Below are 21,941 nucleotides of genomic sequence, written 5' to 3' on the forward strand. Positions count from 1 at the left end.
CTCTGGGTTAGGCAGCACCTGACCACTCACATACTGTTTGCCATATATGGGAAGAGGAGGAAATATTTCCAGAGAATGTGACCTGGGGCCGCTCTGGACAGGGGCTTTTCTGCTGGTATCTTCTGCGACATCTTTTTGACGCAGTAATGATACACTAGTAGTGGACTTAACCTGCTTCAGCAGTTCTGCAATTCTTCTCCAAAGCTACCACATTATTGCTGTCTGGAGGACGAAACAAAAAAACCCCAAACCCCAGAAAATTTGTTATATTTGACACGGATTTTTAGCAGGAAGTTATAGAATCTGTAACAAAATGAAGCCCCAAAAGATTTGCATGTGCAAACAGAATTGAAAATAGGATTGTGTATGACTGTCCTGATAGCATCATGAGCATGAAGCATCAAAGATATACGCAATAAAAAGGATGTCCAGTGGGGCCCATGTTGCTTTCTGCCCAATCTCAGCTGATATTAAGATGCACCCAATGATCCTAAGTTGGCAGGTCTGAAAGAAGGAGACTGTGTCGTTTCCATTGAAGGCATGGATTGCAAATGGCTGGGAGTGAGTGAGGTCTTGGAAAAATTGAGAAATGTCAGCAGGCAAGAGACTGAGATCCAGGTCATCAGCTGCCAAGATAACACAGTGTCCATGGTAAGTAAAGAGGTAACTCTCAAATATGAGCTGGGAACCTACAACAAAGCATTGCCACATGGAGTGCTCTTGTTGAAGGCACTAGGCAGCCATTCCCTTTCTAAGGATACTCCATTCCATTCTCCTTCTCCCTCCCCCACAAAAAAAGGCCTGCCAGCATTCCATGCCCACTCAATATACTCTGTCTGGGCGAGGAGCTATGATTGTTTCCCTCTAAAGTTGTTTTTCTATTCTGTAGACTTCATGTTGATTTTGGATGTTTTCTAAATCTAGGAACTAGGGAAAGGATTTCACTTTTTCTCAGCAGTCTCCATGCTAACTAGACTAGTATTAAATTCTTATTTTTTCCAAAGTTGCTGCTAGTAATCTGTCCAAGTATATGTTTCAGGAATTTAACACTGAGCATATAGCCCTTTTCAGAAGCAGGCAGCCCTGGACAAATTGCCTTCTTACAAAACATGCTTCCCCCTATGAGTCTTTCCAGACCTAACAAGCAAAGTTCAGTGGTCTAGATTGGCCTGTGTCCATCATGGAATATAATTAATGCTGAAGAATGGCAAAATCTGTCTCAGCAAATGGTTCACACACTGCATGCCCTTTTGTTGTCTTCCAAATGTTGACCCATCATGGATGACTGATTATTAATATTTTTATGCTCTTTCCCTCCTAGCATAACAAAAGTGCAACTTATTCGGCAGGAATGCAGAAAACATACTCTCTGATTTGTTTGGCTATGGAAGAAGATAAAATAGATAAGACCAAGAAGGTGGCTCCTAAACTTTCCTTTTTGAGTTGGGGAACGAAGAACAGGAAAAAAGCAGCCAGCACACTTTGCCTGCCTTCCGCTGTCCCTGGAAGCACCCCAACCAAGAAGAAACTTGTCTCGCCTTTCACACTCTTGAGTACGGACAGCTCCTTGTACTAGGACTTGAAAAGAGAGGCTTATTCTTGATGGAAAGGTTCCCTGAATGCATGTGCCATAAATCTGAAATGTAGCCCTTTTGTGAATCTGGAGTAAGCCCAGAGTTACGGCACTGCCAGCTCACATCTGGCCCGCCCTACATGGTTTTTAAGGATCCTGCGCTGCCACTGTTGGAGAAGCACAGCATTGTCATCAGGAGAGATTTGGGAGTCCTTTCACTTGAAAAGAAAATGTCTATGTTGCTACCAGACTACATGTGAGATTCCTGTCTGGGTTTCTGTCCTAGTTATTATTTGTCCTGCAAAACTATAGACAAAGTTGTTTATAGCATGCAGTATAAGCTGCAAAGACTTATGAAGGATTTTAAAAAATGTCATTGTATATAGCAGGGGCAAGTTCATGACATGATACCGGTGATGAACAGCAATTTTAAACGAAGGCTGATTGAATGTCCGCTTTAGACTGGCAGACAAAGGAAAACAATTGCTTGCAAAAATGCCATAGAGTTAGGGGCAGTTCTCCTGTCACTGTACATTGATGTGGAGCCACTGGAGTCCAGCAAAGATTACAGGGGAGACTGATGTGGTGGGAGCCTATGGCCCTCTAGATAATCTCTGACCATAATCCCTAATCACTGGCCAAGCTAGTGGAAACAGCTGGGGGGTCCCCAAATACCAGGGGTGCAGCAGGTTCCCCCATCCCTTGGTTAAGTTAATAAGTGGGTCTCGCGCGCCGTCTGCCCAAAGGTTCAGAGCATTGTGGGAAATTAAAATGGCAACAGTCCAGTGCCAATCAGAGTGCACCACCCACTGCTAGGGCTTGTCAATTTAGGAGGGGGGCTCACCCGAGAGCACTTTGTCAAAGGTCCCCTCAAACTTGGGAGATGGTCCCAGTTATGGACAGAAAAAAAGCCTGCTGGATCAGGCCAATGGCCCATCTAGTCCAGCATCCTGTTCTCACAGTTGCTTGTGGGAAACCAGCAAGCAGGATTCGAACACAAGTGGCTTCTCCCCTCCTATGGTTTCCAGCAACTGGTATTCAGAAGCATTGCTGCCTCCAACTGTGGAGGGCATAGCGTATCTGTTGTGGCTAGAAACCATTGATAGCCTTCTCTTCCATGAAGTTACATGAATTTAAATCAGTGGTGGGTTACCTCTGGCCCTCCAGATGTGGTTGGAGTCCAACATTACAACGCCACCACAGGATAGACCCACAGCAATGCATCTTCCATGGTGCTGCTATGTAATATGCAGAGGGCATTGAGTATATCTTTCACAAAAACGGTTTAGTAGTCCTAATATTTCAGAATTGCATGATACGCTGTAGGTTCTTTACCTCTGTGAAGCCGAATAATAATAATAACTGTAAATATGGCAATTTGTGGTGGCAATTTAAAACTATCCGGGTTATATATTGCTACAGGTGTTAAAGATAGGAAGGGGCAATAAAAAAATTGCTTTTGGCCTGGATCAAGCTCACACCATTGTAAAAACGTATAGTTCAGTTACAGCAGAGCTGGGGAACTGTTGACCTTCCAGATTACGTTGGAATCCAGCATCAGAACCAGTTAGCAGGCCTGCTGGTTGGGGATTTTGTGACCGGTAGTCCAGCAACATCTGGAGGGTCGCAGCCCCCACCCCAAGCTGCAGCTTCCATAGTGCCACTGTATTTGGAGTAATATTCCAAAGGGCTTCCAATGTAATTAACAGTGCCTTAAAGAGAAATTTAGGGATTCACCAGTGACTTAGGAACTCAGCCAGCTGGTAAATGTGATCTCCCTCCCACCCCGTAATTTTGTGTTTTATTGCTGCTATAACTTCTGTTCATTGTAAAGTTGCAGGTTGCTAACACAGTTGTGTTAGACTGAATATTGTCTACAGGGTAGATCTTACGATGTTTGGTTAATACAGATTAAGCGGATGAAATCCTAACTCCATCTGAGCTCCTGCTTTGGGTTGCGCTGGAGTTGAGATTGCTTCTGCTGATTTGAAATTTTAGAAAATGTTTCAAGTGGAAAGTTCTTGGAAAATCTGGACCACTAACTTTGTATTAACTCATGATTCTTCTTAGGCTTTTGTGTTTATACATGGTAGGGTGTAAATATATAAATTTTAAAAGATTTTATTTAAGAATGAGTCCTGCAGGTGAATTCTGCTGAGGAACAACTTATTTTCCAGTTGAATATGAACAGTATGATACAGTTTCAATTCTGATTGACTGTTGACATTTGTTTAGAATGCAGATTTAAAACAACTTGCTTCATAATGATCCTTCTGTGAAAGGAAAAATCATAAATAGCAGCTGCTGCTATTGTTTTTTGTTGTTGTGCAATATCTGAATTAACACTGTGGAATCAATTCTGTCCATTAATAAAATATGTGTAGCAAGTCATGCAGCAAATCTTCTGATTGTGTCATTATATTACATACAGCAACACAGGCAGTATAATACTTGCATTTCTACTTTTTAATATATCGTTTTGATATCTAAATTGTTGAAAAACTGTATGGTGTATTTGGATATATTGTGTTAATTTTACAATGTTGCACAGTTGCTGTTCTTCAATCTAGCTCAGTATCATCTTCCATGATTAGTAGCACCTCTCCAGGGTCTCTGGCAGAGGTATTTCCCATTGCCTGCTGCCTGATCCTTTTAAACGGAGATGCCACAGATTTGGCAGAGCATCTGCTTAGCAATCCCAGGTATGGTTGGGTGAGACCCCTGTCTGAAACCCTGGCGAGCTGCTGCCAGTCAGTGTAGATAAAACCAAGCTAGATTGACTGCTCCTCTAACTCAGTTTAAAGCAGTTTTCCCTGTTCCTAACCTGGGACCTTAAGCATAAGGAACAGGTGCACAGCCATGGAGCTAAGACTCCCTCCTCTTTAAGCTGCAAGAGCCAATAAAGGATCAGGTTGAGGTGGTGGTGGAAATGTATGAAAACAGGGGGACCTGCTTCCTCCAAGTCAAAGTCCCTTCTTTCACCCACTCTCCTGTGTCCCCTCTTGCATAATAGGGAAATAGTTTTGTTCAAACATTCTGGCTCCACTTACCCCTTGCATATTTTCACTCCAGATCAAGACAGGGATACAGAAGCAAAAGAAATGTCACACAGCCCTCCTGGCGATTTTTAAATTTTATTTTTTTGCTTAGTGCTACAATTCATTCTCGGATCTGCTTCTTCTCCAAAACCTTTCCAAGATCACTAGGATGTGTTATGAGTTACAGGTTAGCCGTACGTGCCCAGACCCTTACTTAAAAAAAATAATACTTTGGGTTTAAAATCTTCATAAACCCACTGTGTGAAAAAGGAGCAGCACGGCTGTTTCGCAAATTGTGATAAAGATTTTGATAGATTAGGAAGTAAGACTTTAACTTCATTAGCAGGAACAGCCCTTGCACTTAATTACTCATGTTCTCGGTTTCCTTAATCTAATGGAACAGGCCAACCATTTAAAATAATTAACTGGACATATAGACTGGAAAACAATAAATGAAGGCATCTCAGTATACACAAAGTAGAAAAATATACAACTGGGAAAAGAAACACCAGAAAGAAGGCATATACAGTGGTACCCCGGGTTACGTACGCTTCAGGTTACATACGCTTCAGGTTACAGACTCCGCTAACCCAGAAATATTACCTCGGGTTAAGAACTTTGCTTCAGGATGAGAACAGAAATTGTGCTCCGGCGGCGCGGCGGCAGCAGGAGGCCCCATTAGCTAAAGTGGTGCTTCAGGTTAAGAACAGTTTCAGGTTAAGAACGGACCTCCAGAACAAATTAAGTACTTAACCCGAGGTACCACTGTACTTCAGACAATCAAGTAACACCAACACAGCTACCACTTTCCTTGCTTTTGCAAGAAATCCTAACTACCAATGGCAATCTAATCATTATATTTGAGGCTCCAGTAACTCATATCTATGGAATATGGGAATCTGCATCCCCATAAAATTGCATTGCTATGGAAATGCAGCCTCTTTGTATTTGAACTGTAGTAATGTTTTGCAACAACTGTGATTAAATTACTTTCATCCTACAACCTCCACTGTTTGAGAGATTAGTATGCGCACCCACACTTCAGTGAGGAGTTCACAGGGAGGTCTGAGGAGGGCTCCTAAATTGCCCCAGAAGCACCGCAGCAAAAAGCTGCAGCTCAGTAATAACACATATGAGATCTGCATTCAGAAGTTATCAGGTTTGATCCTGGTTTTTCTTCGCAAGCAATGGGGAGCATGCAGCATTCAAGATGTTGCTGGCCCACAACTCAGCTCCTCTCTTAACTACTGGCCACAGTGGAAGGCCCAATCCATGTCCTAATAGGACTTGAAAAGAGTCGCAGACTGAAGCCATGGGCTGAGCTGCTGCTGGTCAGTTGCTTAAATGGAGGCAGCAAAGAGAACCCCTTGCAACAGATAGTGCTTTGCAGCTCAGATTAAACTAAACAAAGCCACAATGATTAATTACAAAGCTAGATGTATGTGTGGGTTGTTGTTGTTGTTTTTAAAAAAATAAACATTCTAGAAGGCAGGCATTCAGAAATACTTTTTAAAAAATCTCCAGGGTTTACAAAATAGAGACTTGCATTCCAAATGTTATTCTACCAACATCGAAAGCACTCAAAGCCCTGTGGCACCTAGAAAACTTGACGTATTTGTAGGGTAAGGCCTATCTATGATTCAACATGTAACACATACTGTATCAATCAAGTTTGTTCGCAAAGTATCTGATCATTGATCTATGACCTAAATCCCTAAGGCTTTAGTCATAGACAAAAGTTTTTTTCTCTTTAATGACCATAGCTGAACTTCCTGGAGAAGTCTGTGCACCTGAGGGCACCTTTCGTTATCTTTCAGTGCAAGACAAGACTGCCTAAATGCTTTTGCCCTTCTGGTGACTCATGAAAAGACCTGATGGCAAGAAACTTGAATGTCCTTCCTGCTTCTGCATGCCTCAGCACTCTGGATTGCAAAAGGTTGCTTTTGAACGCCCAGAGAACTTCCTAGCACTGATGTTTGAATGATAACCCCAAGAGCCCACCTGTTGTGCTCTGCTACACCCAACTGAAGGCTTGGTTTAGAAGGTGTTGTTGTTGTTGTTTAGTCGTGTCCGACTCTTCGTGACCCCATGGACCAGAGTACGCCAGGCACTCCTGTCTTCTACTGCCTCCCGCAGTTTGGTCAAACTCATTGTGGTAGCTTCGAGAACATTGTCCAACCATCTTGTCCTCTGTCATCCCCTTCTCCTTGTGCCCTCAATCTTTCCCAACATCAGGGTCTTTTCCAGGGAGTCTTCTCTTCTCATGAGGTGGCCAAAGTATTGGAGCCTCAGCTTCAGGATCTGTCCTTCCAGTGAGCACTCAGGGCTGATTTCCTTCAGAATGGAGAGGTTTGATCTTCTTGCAGTCCATGGGACTCTCAAGAGTCTCTTCCAGCACCATAATTCAAAAGCATCAATTGAGCGGAGTTGGAGCAGCTGCTTCACCATGGAAAGCAGGCGTAGGGAATGTCAGGCCTCTCTGGCTCTCAGCATTCTGCCCCCACATCCACACCTCTCCCCAACCCTGCTCCTCATCTACCTGGATTGCTTTTGCCTGGCTAGAACATGGACTTCAACTGCAATAATGCCGCTTGCTTGCCTGTCTAGAGGATGGCAGGAGAGGTCTGTGTACACAGAACCCTCTGACTTCTATGGTTCCATGAAGTGTAGCCTAATGTACAAAGGCAAGTCATATCCATTGTTCCGCCTACTTACCCCTGGGAATGGCCACTGGTGCTATTGTCCTTGTAAGAGAAGCCACCAAGATTCAATAAAGGTCTCCGCTTTGAAGCTTCCTCAACCGAGTTTATTCTGTTGCATCCGTTTCTCTAAGACATCATACTTTTACAGATAGGTAGCTGTGTTGGTCTGCCATAGTCAAAATAAAAAAATTCCTTCCAGTAGCACCTCTGTTGGTCTTTAAGGTGCTACTGGAAGGAATTTTTTTATCATACTTTTAAACATCAAACATGAAATGCAGGCTGTATTTCCAATAGTTGCAGCTGCTCTGAGAGAATAGGTAACAGAGTAAATTTGAGGGGAGGGTGGAATGATGTGAGAGGCAATGCCAGAAATCTCTTGGAAAATTCTGGTCCGAGTGGCTTGACATCTGGGAATAGGCACCATGTGTGGTAGAAGGTCCCAAACAAACAGCAACCCGACTAAAATGCTCTGGATTTGGAAGAGTCCCCATGTGCCCCAGTTTAAGAGTCAAGGGCCACCTCAGGGCCACTTTCCGCAGATTCCCAGACCCTGGCCGAGATGGACCTCTATGGGTCTTTGTCCCACATGGCCTTCAAGGACCCTTCCAGGATTGTTTTCCCCAAGTCCACTTCCCACATTTCTTTCAATACAGCAGTAGAATCACAGATCAAGGACCACAAAAATCCCTACAGTTCATAGAAATTATTCCCTTCAGATTAAATCAATGAAATTTAGAACTGATCACCTGTGGTTCTTGTGCCTAGAACTTGCAAAACATTTAGTGATTATTTTATTTTTAATTTATAAAAGCCATACACCATATTTTACAGAATTACATAAGGGTCTTCGTCCAAATCTCAACTTGGGGGGCATTCAGAGGGGAGGGGAGAGTGTAATAGGAGGGGAGACCATGAACAAGTATAGTCACATGTATTGAGGTGAAACTAAAGGTGTTAATAAAATAGCAAAAAAAGTAAGCAATTTTAGTGAAATTTTCAAATTAACCAAAAGACCCTCAAAAGTGATGAAAAGCAATACTGAATCAGTTAACTTGTCAGAGGAGACAGAATGTGTCGGCAGCCTACAGACTAAGAGTTTCTCCAATTTGTGTGCCTGTGATGAAGACATGGGAGCCCCCAACCCCAAAGTATCCACTCCAGAGGGTTAGGGGACCTTCTGAAGCAGATCTGGAGGCCACACAGGAAGAATAACTGAAAACTTCATCCCTCCCCCATTTAGCTACCAGATGCCTTCCACCAACAAAGGACCACTAATTGGAAAACACAATTAATTAGCAAAACAACTTTTTTTTTTTGCTTGTCTAGAATTGAGTGCTTGTAATGGCAAATACTGTGCAAGGGACAGGAACCAAATTAGTGGATTCATCCATAGCCAAAATGCAGGAACATCCACAGGGGATGTCTTTAAAATGGGACTGCAGGCAGTAAAAAAGTCAAGAGAGATGCATCACTTTCCATTTGTCCTCCCAGGCGTCCACTTCTCTGAAGAGAACCGAACAACAGGCTGGGAGCCTTGCCCAGAAGGGCTTGGTTATAACCTTTGAGTTTCACGAAAGCATGACTCCACCGAAAGGCATACAGAACGCCACCGGCAGGTGAGGAAGTCTGAGTCAGGCACCCTTTTTAACTCTGACACTCCTACGTGTTTCAGGTTGGCAGCATCCCAGGTGCCTGGCAGAAAAGTGATCTTCAGGTTGCGCCAAGACAGCCGGTTTCCAAGCCTGTCACCTGAAACAAGATGATTTACACAAAAGCAACCTGGCAGCTGGTCAGGTCAGGTGCGGATGAAAGCTGATGCAACAGCAATAGATAAGGCTTCACAGACTTGCGATCAACTTGGGGGCGGGAAGGGTTGGTTTCATAGCACCACTTGCGAGAATATATTTCCCCAGGCAATTTTGACAGCAGGAGCCTTGGTCTGATGAGTCATTTGAGGCAACCACAGCAATGATTCTTCTTAAGTTGCTTGTCCTTATTGGAGAAAATGGCAGCTCAACTGCTGGCTTCATGTTTGCAAAAGTCAGGCCAGGCACCACTTCACCCTCCATAGGCTTGGACCCCCAGTGGTTTTCCCCCAGTCACTCCAAAATAAACAAAATCAAAGCTTATTGCAAAAAGGGTGTGTGAATGGCAACCAATAATAATTGAGAACTCACTACTTAAGCATTTGTGAGCAGAGCGCTTCTCCGTCTAATCCCAACCCTAACATTCAGGGTATTTCATCGTATACTAGAAGAGTTTTATATTAAATGGGTGCTTCGACTTGTCCAAGGAAAAGTAGCTAAGATCCAAATAGCTGCTCCAGGTGGGCACTCAGTGGAATTTTTGTAATCTCATTTGCTCTTTTGACCTGCAAACTGCTTTTGCAAACCCCCCACAATTTCAGGGGACGCTCGTTATGGGAAATGGAAGCTGATGTTTGAAAAATGATATAAAGCCTTCTTAGGCACATGGGACCAGCTGCAGTTCTTAGGATCCTGGCCGTGCTACTTATGTGTCACAGATACAAGGCTTACATCAGGTAACTTCAGACAAAAGTCGACAACCATCTGCCATGGCGGTAACAAGCAAGGCCGCTACCCAAATCCAAAATGTGTTTGTGACGCTGTTCAAGCATGCAGGCTACATGGAGGTTTTTATTATGTTTATAACCCACCTTTGTCCTTTGAGCAAGGAGCTTGAGATGGTGTACATGGTTCACTTCCACCTTCCCAACCAGGTGAGATTACTTTGCCTGTGCAAAAAATGCATGGATTTGTTGGGCTAGGGCGTGTCCAACTACTTGCTCAAGCTCCTGGACGGATGCGTTGCAAAGCTGGTGGAGGTTTTGAAACTGTTCCAGGAGAAGCAAAGCTTTTGTTTTCCCAACTCCCGGAATCTGCTGAACCGTTTGGAATACAGAAGCCTCTAAGAGCTGGGGACATTTCTTAGCCAAAAGGGGGTTGCTGGCTTGATCTTTAGTTTGCTCCTGCACCTGGAACAGACAACAAGGAGAGTCTGAGCACCCTCTAGTGGCTTTTAGTGTTAATCATTTCATTCTGTTACATGTTTCCCCCCTCTCCCTAGGAGCAGTGTTGATCCTGCCTTCTAGAAAAGGAATTAACCCTTTTTCTGTATGCTCTGCTCCTCTGCTGACTGAGAAAATGAGTAAAACTAAAAAGCAAAGATCACCAGCATTGTAAACACACTGCAGAGCCTCAATAGAAACAGGTGGCATAAAATCATAGAATTGGAAGGGACTTCAAGGGTCATCGATTCCAACTCCTTGCAGTGAAGGAATCTTAACTAGATCATACATAACAAATGACCATTGAACTTCTGCTTAAGAACCTGTTCCACAACCTCTCGTGTGAGACTGTTCCACTGTTGAATAGCTCTTAATGTTGGAAAGGTATTCCTGATGTTTAATCAGAACCTCCTTTATTGTAACTTAAATTCATTGGTTTGGGTCCTAGCCTCTAGAGCTGGAGAAAACAAGCTTGCTCCATCCTCCATGTGAAAGCCCTTTAAGTATTTGTAGATCTTTACCAGGCTAAACATATCCAGTTCCCTCAACTGTTCCTCATAAGACTTGGTTTGCAAACCCTTTATCATTTTGGTTGCCTTCCTCTGCACACATTCCAGCTTGTCAATATCCTTCTCCAGCTGTGGTGCCCAGAACTGGACACAAGGCAGAATAGAGTGGTACCCTTGATCGGGACACTATACTTCTCTTGATGCAGACTATTTTGCTGCTGCATCACACTGTTGACCCATGTTAAGCTTGTGGTCTACTAAGACCTCAAGATCCTTTTCACATGTACTACTGGCAAGTCATGGTTCCCCTGCCTTATGTTTGTACAGCTGGTTCTTCTTGTCTAAGTGCAGAAACTTACATTTGTCCCTATTGAAATTCATTACCAGCTTCTCTCCAAGAACTTTGTCAAAAGTCTGATTGAAATTAAGATACACTATGTCCACAGCATTCCCCCGATTCACCAAGCTCTATCAAAAGAAGAAATGAGATTCATCTGGCATGACTTCTTTTCGAGGAACCCATGTTGGTCTTAGTAATCACAGCATCCTTTTCTAAGTTCTCACAGTCCAATTGTTTAATTATCTGTTCCCTCTTCATTTCATTCCCCATTTGCTACCCATGTCCAATGTAATATGCCTGACATGTGCACAATTCCACTCATTTGGCAGTATAAACAGCTCCTGAAGGGACTTACCAGCTGGATAATAAGCTGTGCCGCTTCTTCTTGGCTTGCCACCGGAAGTAACGTCATCCCAAGTTCCAGGACAACAAATTTTTGCACTGCTGGAAAATACTGACCGCTTATCTGGGTTTTTTCAACTATAACAATCCCTTGGAGATTGCAAGCCTTAAACAGTAAAAAAGAATTGGATGGAACAAAGCTATTAGTGGTATCAAAAGTGACATGGAAATGTGCTTTGATCTGTATGTTCAGTTTCCAATCAAGCCTCTGCTTCTGTTCATGTTCATCTTTGCTCAGTAGGGATGAGGGGGACCTGGCTGCTGACAAGCTTTTATTTATCAGCCTAAAGGTTGAACTTATTTAAAAGATGATGGCTGCCACTTCTGTTCTAGTTCTGCTCCTGCACCTTTAACAGCAGCCTGATACACCAACATCGTCAATGACCACTGTGTCACACTCAGTATCTTGTTTCTAACAGTGGCTAACCAGTTATCTCGGGTTATGAAGAAATCAAACAGATAAAGCATTTCCTGGTATGGAGATAATATGAAAAGCTTCACCTACTAATAATATGTGAATCATCCAGTTTTTAAAAGGTGAGAATAAAATTAAAACAGAAAATGAAGATAGCAAATCCAGGGGGCAGGAAGAACTGCAAGTTTTCTGAAACAAGACAGATAAAGATAAAACTACATGAAAGGGTTGTTTTCTAGTTATATTTAGCATCAGATATAGTACCATCAGTGTGCGCTGAGTAGAAGAGAGGTCTCTATCCTTGAACTGTGTTAAAAGTGCCCTGACATTCTTGCTGATGGAAGTTCTATAAATGGGGAGTCAGGCGAACACCAGCTATTTCAGGCAACACTTACGTTTCTAAAGCGAACAAGTCTCCTTTTGAAGCCATTTCCTGCAACCAGGTCTGCTTCAGAAATATAAAGGACACAGGATCTGTTTGAAAGATGGAAGTCTACGACTCCCAGGCCATCTTCTAGAATTAGTTTAACTTTCCCTTGAAATAAGAGACACAAGAAGATTTTAGTAACAAGATAACTATAACAGAGCATCAAATATGAATTCGGGTGAAACCTTGTCTACCTATCCAATATTAATATTTATTTATAAAAAGTTCCATTAATTTCAATAAAACTTACTCCCACTTATATTTAGGGCTACAGCCTCTCATGGCAAGTGCACTTTACAAAAGATCAAAACTGACTTTAAAAATCTGGCTTAAAGTATTCTAGTCTAACTCCCTATCCAGATCTTGTATTTTAATTACATTTTCACAAATGTTCTGTTTTCTATTGACACGGTTACCTTGTATCCCCTGAGCAACCAGAGAGCCTTTCCATTTCTCATGGCCAATCACATGCCCATAAGGGACACTAACGGCTCCTAGTCGGACAGGAGTGCCTTCATTTGCCATCACTGACCTCCTTCGTTTTGTAAACACCTGTCATAAAACACACAGGAAAAATAAGGCAACAAGGTATTATTCATGAGATGCAGAAGCATTGCATATGGGCACTGGGCTGTTGGGTTAATAAACAAATCATCTGTCAGAGGTTTTTATTTCTTTCTGGTACATACTCCATTTGTAAAGCCCTGCATAGCACAATTTTGGACACAAAAAATAGGAATGTGTAAACCAGGGGTCACCAACCCAAGTGCCTACAATGGCATTTATTGGCACCACCAAGCAGAGGTTCCAGATGTTGTTGTTTTTTTTAGAAATCCAGCCCCCGCCCCCACAGAAAGTTACAAAGCAAAACATGCAGGTACCCTTCTAACTGATTTTTGTGAGAGTAGGAAACCTAACTGTTCCTGCCTGCTTATGAGAGAAGTCTGAGCTGCAATTGGTAGGTGTGTTATTTCTCAAGAGCTGCTGCTGCTTTTCACCTCCCTTCAACACACTTTCTTATTTTCTAGCCAGAAATTCGTCAGGTCGAGCAGTTTTTAAAATATGGAAATGCAGTACAGCTATATGAAAAGCTTCACCATGATTGCGCTTTCTCCAATTTTGTATGATGCCATGCCTTCCCCCGACATAGTGGCTGTGTTGTTAGGCCACATACCTCATGGCAGCTGTCCTGTGACTATTCTCCTCTCCCACACCCTCTGTACCATGCTGCCATCTTTCAAAATGTGCACCCGGGTTGTCCAGTAAAGTTTGGCAGCAGTGCCGAATTTATGTATAAGCTAATCAATGGGGGTCCCCAAAAAATCTAAAGGGAAAAAAATGTACATTTCCAAAATATAAGATATAAAACAAATAAAATAAAACCTACATACAGCAACAGTGTTTTGTGTTGTGTAGGCTCCTATGATGTAAATAATGGGCCCGGCTGCTAGCTTTTTGTTATGTGCACATAGCTTTAGATACCTATTAGGTCCATAAATTACCCTATAGTATATATTCAACAGGGACGCGGGTGGTGCTGTGGGTTAAACCACAGAGCCTAGGGCTTGTTGATCAGAAGGTCAGCGGTTTGAATCCCCTTGATGGGGTGAGCTCCCGTTGCTCGGTCCCTGCTCCTGCCAACCTAGCAGTTCAAAAAAGCACATCAAAGTGCAAGTAGATAAATAGGTACCGCTCCGGTGGGAAGATAAACGGTGTTTCCGTGCGCTGCTCTGGTTCGCCAGAAGCGGCTCAGTCATGCTGGCCACATGACCCGGAAGCTGTACGCTGGCTCCCTCGGCCAATAAAGCGAGATGAGCGCCGCAACCCCAGAGTCGGTCACGACTGGACCTAATGGTCAGGGGTCCCTTTACCTTTACCTATATATTCAACACAAAAAAAGTGACATTACCTTCAGTAGCTTAGGGCCTCATCAAACCTAAATCCAACCCTGGTTGGGAGACCCTTGCTTTAAGGCAGGAGAGAGATCACGCCACACGCAGGGCTGAAAATACAGGCGCCCACCCAGCAACAGCCACACGTTAGGAAGAAGGCAGGAAACTGCAGCACCCGGCCCTGTAGCTTGGCTTCCTTACGGTTTCAGTGGCCAACCAGATGCCTATGCGAAGCCAGGAAGCAGGGGAGCCTCAGCTGCTGCCCTCTCCCTGCGTGTGCTTGTCCGGCTTCTGCCTCCTTTCCTGGTCCAGTTTGCCCTTCCTTCCCCCTCACTGGCACCTAGTGCTCCTTAGAGGTTGCTTTCTGCAAAGGCCAGTACAGTGGTACCTCGGGTTAAGAACTTAATCCGTTCCGGAGGTCCGTTCTTAACCTGAAACTGTTCTTAATCTGAAGCACCACTTTAGCTAATGGGGCCTCCCGCTGCCGCCGCGCCACCGGAGCACGATTTCTGTTCTCATCCTGAAGCAAAGTTCTTAACCCGAGGTACTATTTTTGGGTTAGCGGAGTCTGTAACCTGAAGCGTATGTAACCTGAGGTACCACTGTATCCTGCAATAAAAGAGGGTGGGTGGAGGTTAAAGAACCCCCCTCCCCTTCTCGACAAAACCCACCCAATCCTCGCCAGCTCCGCTTCCAGAGAGAGAGAGAAAGAGAGACAGACGCGCCCCAACTTTGAGCAGCGCGCGCGCTCTGCGCATGACGGACACCGGGCCAACCAGCCAATCGCAACTCAAAGCTCCCCCCTCCCCGTCAAAACACAAAACGAAAAGATGCGCGCGAGCGAGCGACGAGAGAAGGAATGGGCGGGGCTTCTCCTTCAACGGCTGCCCGGTTGCTAAGGGGAAGGCGGAAGCAGTAAAGCGAGCGGCGATTGGTGGAAGTGGGAGGCCGTGGCCAATCGCCGCGCGGCTTGTTCCGGCGTGGTTGCGAGAGGGGAAGCGTCTCTGCTGCCCGGGCGGAATCGCTTCTTTCTCCCCGCTTCCAGGCGGCGGCAGCGGCGGCGAAGACTCTCCCTCGCCGTCCTTTTCTGCGTACGCTGCTCAACCCTCTTCCGCATACATGGCGCTTCGCTTCAGGAGCGGCCGGAGGGGCCAATTCGTGAGTATCAGGGCCGGGGTCTGGTGCTGGTTCGGAGAAGGGGAGCCCCCACCACGCCCCCCGTGTCTTGTCAGGGGCGCCGGTTGCCATGGCGACCGAGAAGCTCTTCCACTGCCACTCTCGGCGTCCCACTGGACAACTTGTCCGAAGGGGGAGAGATGAGGAAAGCCTTGCACACTTAGCAATGTCCCTGTTCTGTGTCTTCGGGACACGCCAGTAACCTAATAATAAGTCTAGAAACAAGTCATTTTGCTCTAGAAAGGGAAGTTCTCATGCGAATAGTGTAATTTTTGAAGGCATGAAGTTTCTATACGTAGAATCATGCATATTGAAGCCACCTCGTCCGCCTTTGCCTACTGTGACTTGTGGTGGTGCTTCAGGGACTAGGGCAAAGTTATTTCCCAGTCTTTGCTGCTTCAAGTTCTGCTTTAACTGGAGAGGCCCCGGGGGACTTCCTGTATGCAAAGCGATACTGCAAGTTGACTGGCTCCTTTCCCACACTGGGTGGACATCCGTATCAAGCTATTACTGTTGCTGCAGCATTTCCAGGACAATCATCCTGTTTAATCTTCTTCATCCAAGATCAAAATACAACTGAACATTTTTGGTGTTAGCTTTACCATGCCTGAAGAGCCATACATATAAATATAAATATGCTTCCTATGAACAGTGACCTGAAAAAAATCAATGTTTTTATTTTTAAAATGTTGTTACAAAATCATAATATTTATTCATTCCTAGGGTTTAGGCCAGGGGGATTCCCCCAGATCTATAACAATAAGCAATCCAACATAAGAAACTAGCAACACAGGTTTCAAAGTACACACTACTGATAACTGCTTTGTGGCATTAATTGCAACTTTTTGAATATTTGACCAGTATTGCATCAGTTGCCAGGAATTGTGCGTTTATTTCTGTTGTATGGTAGCTGTGGGAAGCAGAATGGGCAAGACCAGTATGTTCACAGTATACTATTGGGAGGACCATGGTAATTGTCCTGTTGTGTCACCACTGTAGTCCATGTTCTGATATCTTCCAGACTGCCTTAATACAATGTGCTCTACATGGGGCTGCCCTTGAAAACAACTCAGAAACTTAAACTGTTCCAAAATGGAGTGGCCAAATTACTGGATGGAGTCCTGTTTAGAACTCGTATAACTCCTGTTTTAAAACAGCTGCACTGGTTGCTAGCTTGTTTCCAGCCCAGTTTAAGGTTCTCATGCGAGTGTTTAAAAGCCCTAAACAACATAGCCCCCAAATATCTAAAAGACCACTAAGGTGCAGACCCTCTCAGGTGTTAAGAGGGGCTCATTTTGGTAGTTCCATCACACTCAGAGGTTCAGGGTTGTGTGTAACCGAGGAGAGCACATTATCAGTGGCAGCCCATAAACTGTCAAATTTCCTCCCCACAGAGGTATGTCTGGCACCTTCATGGCACAACTTTCATGGTATACTAAAGACACAACACTTTACCCAGATGTTTGACTTTTGAGATATAGCATTCTAAGACACAACCTAGTAGTGACTGCAATTTGTTTTAAGTTGCTTTTAATACTGTATTTTATATTGCTTCTGGTGAAGGGTGGGTAATAAATATAATACAGTAGCAATAACTAGGGTTTATCTTAACATGCAAGTGAGCCCTATTCTTGTGCATACTTACTCAGAAGTATTTGATGGATGTGTAAGGCTGTACAATACTGCAGTTTTATGGGAGCGGGGACAGGGAACAGAATATCCTTTTGTAAATGGCCTTTAAAAATAGAAATGGCTATAGCTCACTACCCTGCTAGTTAGAAGTGGCTGCCTCCTTTCAATAAATGAAAGCTTTGGTTGCTATCCTGAAAAAACCCCAGTTAAAGCCAGTAGCTGTACTCAGCAGCATGGCTTTCAAGTGGTTAAATATTTCATATGAAACATGTCAAGTCTCTGTCTCTAAGGATCTAAAGAACTCTCGAGCCAGTTTTGCTCACCCCAGAAGATTTCAGGCTTGTTTTCCTTTCACAGCAGTTTCCCAAGAGGAGTTTCAAATCAGTTTGTAACATAGCATAGTAGTATTCTCATTTAAAATGAAGTAAGATTATATATATATCTAGGTGCACTGAGTCCTCTTTGGATTCTATGCACATACTTAAAAGTATGAAATTAATGAGACCTAATAGTGCAATTCTTTGCATATTTACTTAGCAGTTAAGTAACACTGTTTTCAAAGGAACTTTCTTCCAAGTAAATACAGACAGGACTGCAACATTTGTTCCAAATACATGTATTTTGTACTTTCATTGTTCAGTTGCCATGCTGCAATATTGAGTACTCCTGTTCTTTAGTGCTATGGCCCTGGATCCAATACATACATTAATTTGCATGTAATTGCTCTCCCCTTTTGTGTTGTTTTGAGTCATTGTGCATACTTAGTTTTGTGTTTCTCCATTGTGTTTGGTCAGTCATTGCCAACTAACTTTATTTTAAATTGTCTAGAAACATATAGCTCATGGCCTGATCCCTGCAGCTACCATAGCACCTAAAGCTGCCGTCCCCCGCACCCCTCCCCCTCGTAGTCCAAACCCTTCTCCAGAAAGGCCCAGGTAGGTCTTAATGTTTTTCATCTCTTGATTACCATTCATTGCATAGAATATATATAGATATATATTTAAAATGCATGCCTCTCTCTTGCTTGCAGCTGTAACATAAACCTAATACATTCCAATAATATGTAGGGTTGCAGCTTTGAAGTCGTTAACCATTTGAACATGTTAATTATAAATTAATTTTAAATTGGTAATGAGGATGGCTAAAAAAAAATCTGATGAGTGACAAAAAAGCAACGATCAGAACAGTCCAATTAGCAGCACAAATATATGGCTTTTTTTTAAACTCTCCTTCCTTTGCAAGAACTAGTTGATGTATACATTACACTGGTGTGCTTGTATTGATCACAGTGGAAATGGTTGAAGATGATTCCCTAATACTGTAATAAAGACTGCAGCTTTGTTTTCTATTACGTTAGAAGGGGTCAAACAACATCCCTCACACATTCAAAGAATGTGTGAGGGGACTGTGCAGATTACAGTTGGATTAAGTGATTAAAAATAATTGACTAAAAGTGCTGCTGATCAATCAGGCCATCAATGGAGATATATATTCTCTCTCACACATGAGAAATACATGTGTGCATTTGCTAAAAACATAGAAAGTTTGCTTCTTGCTTCAGAAATATTGTTTTACATGCAAATTTAATTGATAAATTGTGGGACTAAGTTAAAATTTCTTAATCACGTTGCAGCCCTATATAAAATTAAATTTAACATCAGTGTTTACAAAGATTATTATTGTTTATCTGACAAATAAGAGTAATGAAATGCTTTTGTTTTTAAATTATTTTAACCCAGAAAAATGTACTAATGTAAAATACAATCCTTTAAAAACATTATTAACCTTTTTTATCTTTTAAAAGAATCACTGTTTCTTCATTTTGCTTTCTGATTATTTTTTAATCTCACCTTTCTTCCTCCCTTTTTTACCTTTTCAAAATCACGCTCACAAACAGCAGCATCTTCTAGCAAATTTATACAATCAGGGCTGAAAGTAAGTCCTGTTGAGTTCAGTAAGACTTATTGTCTTACTACATGTAAGGCATGTAGGAGAATCAAGTGGTGGTGGAGCTTTTCTTGGACTGTAATCCTTCAGACACAGGTTTCATGCTTGAATGTTCTTCAACATAAAAAAAGCAATCCTTTCCTTCACAAAGAAAATTGTGAGCCAGTATTCAGATACACAGCATCCTGCCTGCTGGGTGAAGTGGTACAGTCCAGAAAAGGCTTCAGAGGTTCATTTTGTTCACATTTTGTTCTTCAAGGTAAGGAAAGAAAAGAAAGAAAGAAAGGTGAGGAGATGGCCTGATCCTGTGATTTAGTGCCCCACAGATGCACGAGCATAGTTTGCTGAAAAAACTAGCCAGTATGTGCAAGGCTCCTTTCTTCCCATAGTTGATAAGAGGGAGGCACGTGATATTACCTTGAAGACTTAATTCGGTCCACATCTGATTGCCAAAGAGGGCTTTACATTTTAAGCTCCTAATGATTCAAGGTATGTTACCAAAAATGGCAAGGAAAGGTGGCAGTTTGCCCACTCCACCATCTTTTTTTCCAGCTTCTGTTGCTTATACACAATAACATTTAGGTTATTCCTGTCAGAAATGAGATAAAATGTTCTAAGCCATTGTAAACGCTTAAATATGTATTTATTTTTATTTTCCAGATCCGCTCTGGCCGCAGCTATTCTTGTGACAACCCTAACTGGACGGACCATTGCCATCCCTCAGCCACGTCAACGATCTCTTTCTGAGAGTGATGCCAGTTACTTGCAAGATCAAGAAAATTATATTGAGCCATATGCCACAGTCACTGAGCTGCGAACGCGGTAGGATATAATGCATGTATTGATGAGAACTGTTGGAAAAGTTGTAATAGAACTTTTATTTCCTTTGGTTAAAGAGTCCAAGATTTTATAGCCCACTTCAGACATAATAAGAAACATGAATGTTCCCGTGTTCTCTCTTGCTTTCCGAGGAAGAAAATAGAAAGCATCTGTTTTCCATTTGTGATTTGTTTAAGCTATGGTTTGAGAACAAGCTAGGATCTGAAACCATAGTTTAAACAAATGAGTTTGTTTACAGCTGGGACATCTTATGGAATTATGGGTAATTTAAAATCCAAATCAGATGCTTTTGATCTTCAGGACATGAGAAGAAGGGTATGGAAATCACACATACCCAAGACTCATGAAATCATAGAATTGTAGAGTAGGAAGGGACCCCAAGGGTTTGGAGACTTGAGAGGGTATGTGACTCATATCCCTGAATGCATTTTCTGCCTGCAGTCACAACTGGAAGAGCAATGGTGATGACAGGAGCACTGGGCAGTCTTTGGAAGTATCAGGCAGTTGTTGTGAGGATGAGGACATGGATACATACCCTTCAGACACAGAAAAGGAACCAGATCCAAACTATCAGGTTATTGATAAAAAAATAAACATTAGCAGCGAGGCTGGCTATGCTATTCCACACAAAATTAAACAGGTAAGCATTTGAGTGTCTGCTTCTGCCAGCTCTCTGAATACAGTTGTAAAAATAATAAATTCTTTTAATCACATTTGCAAATGTTACGTTGTTATCAGTTCCTTTATTGTTACATGTATAATTGACAGTGATGCCATTTTCCTTCGCACTGTATGTGTTTCCTAATCCCAGCTGTTTATCTTTCACTTAAAGCTAGACAGTTTCCAATTGCTGGTACCAACATGTTGGTAATTAAAAATGGTATTGTGGCTGAAGCAGCCCTTTGTATGGATGCCTGGAGTTATTCCTTCATCGAACAGTTCCCAAATGATCTTGGGAGGATAAGTGTAATTGAGTTTTTAGCAGCAGAATTTATGAGCAGACTGTGCATCATACTTGGTATTCAAACTCCAGGAAGCTGTTCACTTTTGCAGCCAGACCGGCTGAAATATCTGCTCAGCACTCATTGTTTTACTTGGTTGTAAAAGCTATTTTTGAAACTAGTCTGGCAAGACCATTTCTACAAAATAATGAAAGCTGTGATGCCACAGTAAGGAGACAGGCGCTATGGTTCATAAAACAATATCAATAAAAGTCTCTGCCTCAGATTCCCATTGATTTTCCCCTCCTTTGTGATGTCAGTTTGTATTGGTTGCATCTGAGGGAGCAAACCGCTTAACAGTCTATCGTTACAGCAGGTTAGAGTGTTTTACCAAATGAAATTAAAAATTTAATGGATGGAAAAGCATTGGAGTGGAAAGAAAAAGGGGTGGGGAGGGGGAACTTTCAAGAAAGCAGTGTTTGTGTAAGGAGGCAGAAAATGTCCTTAGGTGAGGCAGAGAAAAGCAGAAAGGCCAACAGTTTTGAAATCTTTCACTGCACATTAGTCCTACAGCAATAAAAAAGAAAACTTTGAGATAAAGTTCAGGAGTGCACACTAAAGGATGAGTGACATGTTCAGAAAAAGATTGTGACTCAACCTTTCTGACTCTCTCCCACTTCAAAGTGCAGGTGGCAACTAGATGCTTCCCTGAATGCAGAAAGCTAACAGGGCAGAGCAGAAGGATCTAGGATGGCCTTATCTTATGCTCCCTATGCACGTAGAGATTTTGATATGAAGTAGTGTCCCCCGCCCTGCATTCTGAAGTGATATAATTCGGCTCAGCAAGGCTGGGTCTCATACTGTTTCCTGCTACAATTTCCCATGCTTTATTTATATGAAATGGATAAGTGCTTCCTTTGGCCTGGGTCAGTGGGTTAATCAGATTAACCAAAAAGGGTCACCTAGTTAAAATGAGCAGCATACTGACACATATTTGTATGACAAGTACTTGTTAAGAACTGCAGGTGGCATCTTAGGAGAGGCTTTCCTCCTTTTTCATGGGGAAGGCAGTGGGACTT

At 42.8% G+C, this 21,941-nt stretch overlaps 3 protein-coding genes across 5 annotated transcripts in view; 2 read left to right on the forward strand and 1 right to left on the reverse strand.

Annotated features, from left to right (window-relative positions):
- RHPN2 (rhophilin Rho GTPase binding protein 2) overlaps positions 1–3,964 on the forward strand; it is a 52,488-nt gene extending 48,524 nt beyond the window's left edge. Inside the window, exons 15-16 of the mRNA XM_083512442.1 lie at positions 496–651; positions 1,322–3,964. Of these exons, the coding sequence (XP_083368568.1) occupies positions 496–651; positions 1,322–1,576 (411 nt within the window). The 3' untranslated portion in view covers positions 1,577–3,964. The remainder of the gene's footprint in view (positions 1–495; positions 652–1,321) is intronic.
- Positions 3,965–8,091: 4,127 nt separating this feature from the next.
- Positions 8,092–15,202, reverse strand: FAAP24 (FA core complex associated protein 24). Of its 3 annotated transcripts, none has more exons than XM_083512454.1 (5): positions 14,998–15,202; positions 12,851–12,986; positions 12,403–12,542; positions 11,546–11,698; positions 8,092–10,308 (listed from the first exon to the last, which is right to left on the reverse strand). In XM_083512454.1, the coding sequence occupies exons 1-5, from the start codon at positions 15,082–15,084 to the stop codon at positions 10,060–10,062; spliced, it is 765 nt and encodes a 254-aa protein (XP_083368580.1). In that variant the 5' UTR covers positions 15,085–15,202; the 3' UTR covers positions 8,092–10,059. The 3 variants fall into 3 exon arrangements, with proteins under 3 accessions (XP_083368580.1, XP_083368581.1, XP_083368582.1); XM_083512455.1 differs by lacking the exon at positions 14,998–15,202 and adding an exon at positions 14,344–14,710; XM_083512456.1 differs by lacking the exon at positions 14,998–15,202 and adding an exon at positions 14,125–14,164.
- Positions 15,203–15,301: 99 nt separating this feature from the next.
- CEP89 (centrosomal protein 89) overlaps positions 15,302–21,941 on the forward strand; it is a 51,157-nt gene continuing 44,517 nt past the window's right edge. The window contains exons 1-4 of the mRNA XM_083512600.1: positions 15,302–15,484; positions 17,963–18,069; positions 19,742–19,903; positions 20,363–20,561. Coding sequence (XP_083368726.1) covers positions 15,446–15,484; positions 17,963–18,069; positions 19,742–19,903; positions 20,363–20,561 — 507 coding nt within the window. The 5' untranslated portion in view covers positions 15,302–15,445. The remainder of the gene's footprint in view (positions 15,485–17,962; positions 18,070–19,741; positions 19,904–20,362; positions 20,562–21,941) is intronic.

This window comes from Podarcis liolepis (genome assembly GCF_965112155.1).
Source record: "Podarcis liolepis genome assembly, chromosome: 7".
Classification (NCBI taxonomy): domain Eukaryota; kingdom Metazoa; phylum Chordata; class Lepidosauria; order Squamata; family Lacertidae; genus Podarcis; species Podarcis liolepis.

Bases quoted from the DNA above. Each gene is read 5' to 3' on its own strand.
- FAAP24 (XM_083512454.1), bottom strand. From the start codon at position 15,084: ATGCGCAGAGCGCGCGCGCTGCTCAAAGTTGGGGCGCGTCTGTCTCTC. The intron at 12,543-12,850 runs GTAACCGTGTCA...TCTTATTTCAAG, and splicing joins GGTTGCTCAGGGGATACAAG to GGAAAGTTAAACTAATTCTA. The intron at 10,309-11,545 runs GTAAGTCCCTTC...TGTCTGTTCCAG, and splicing joins CACAGCTTATTATCCAGCTG to GTGCAGGAGCAAACTAAAGA.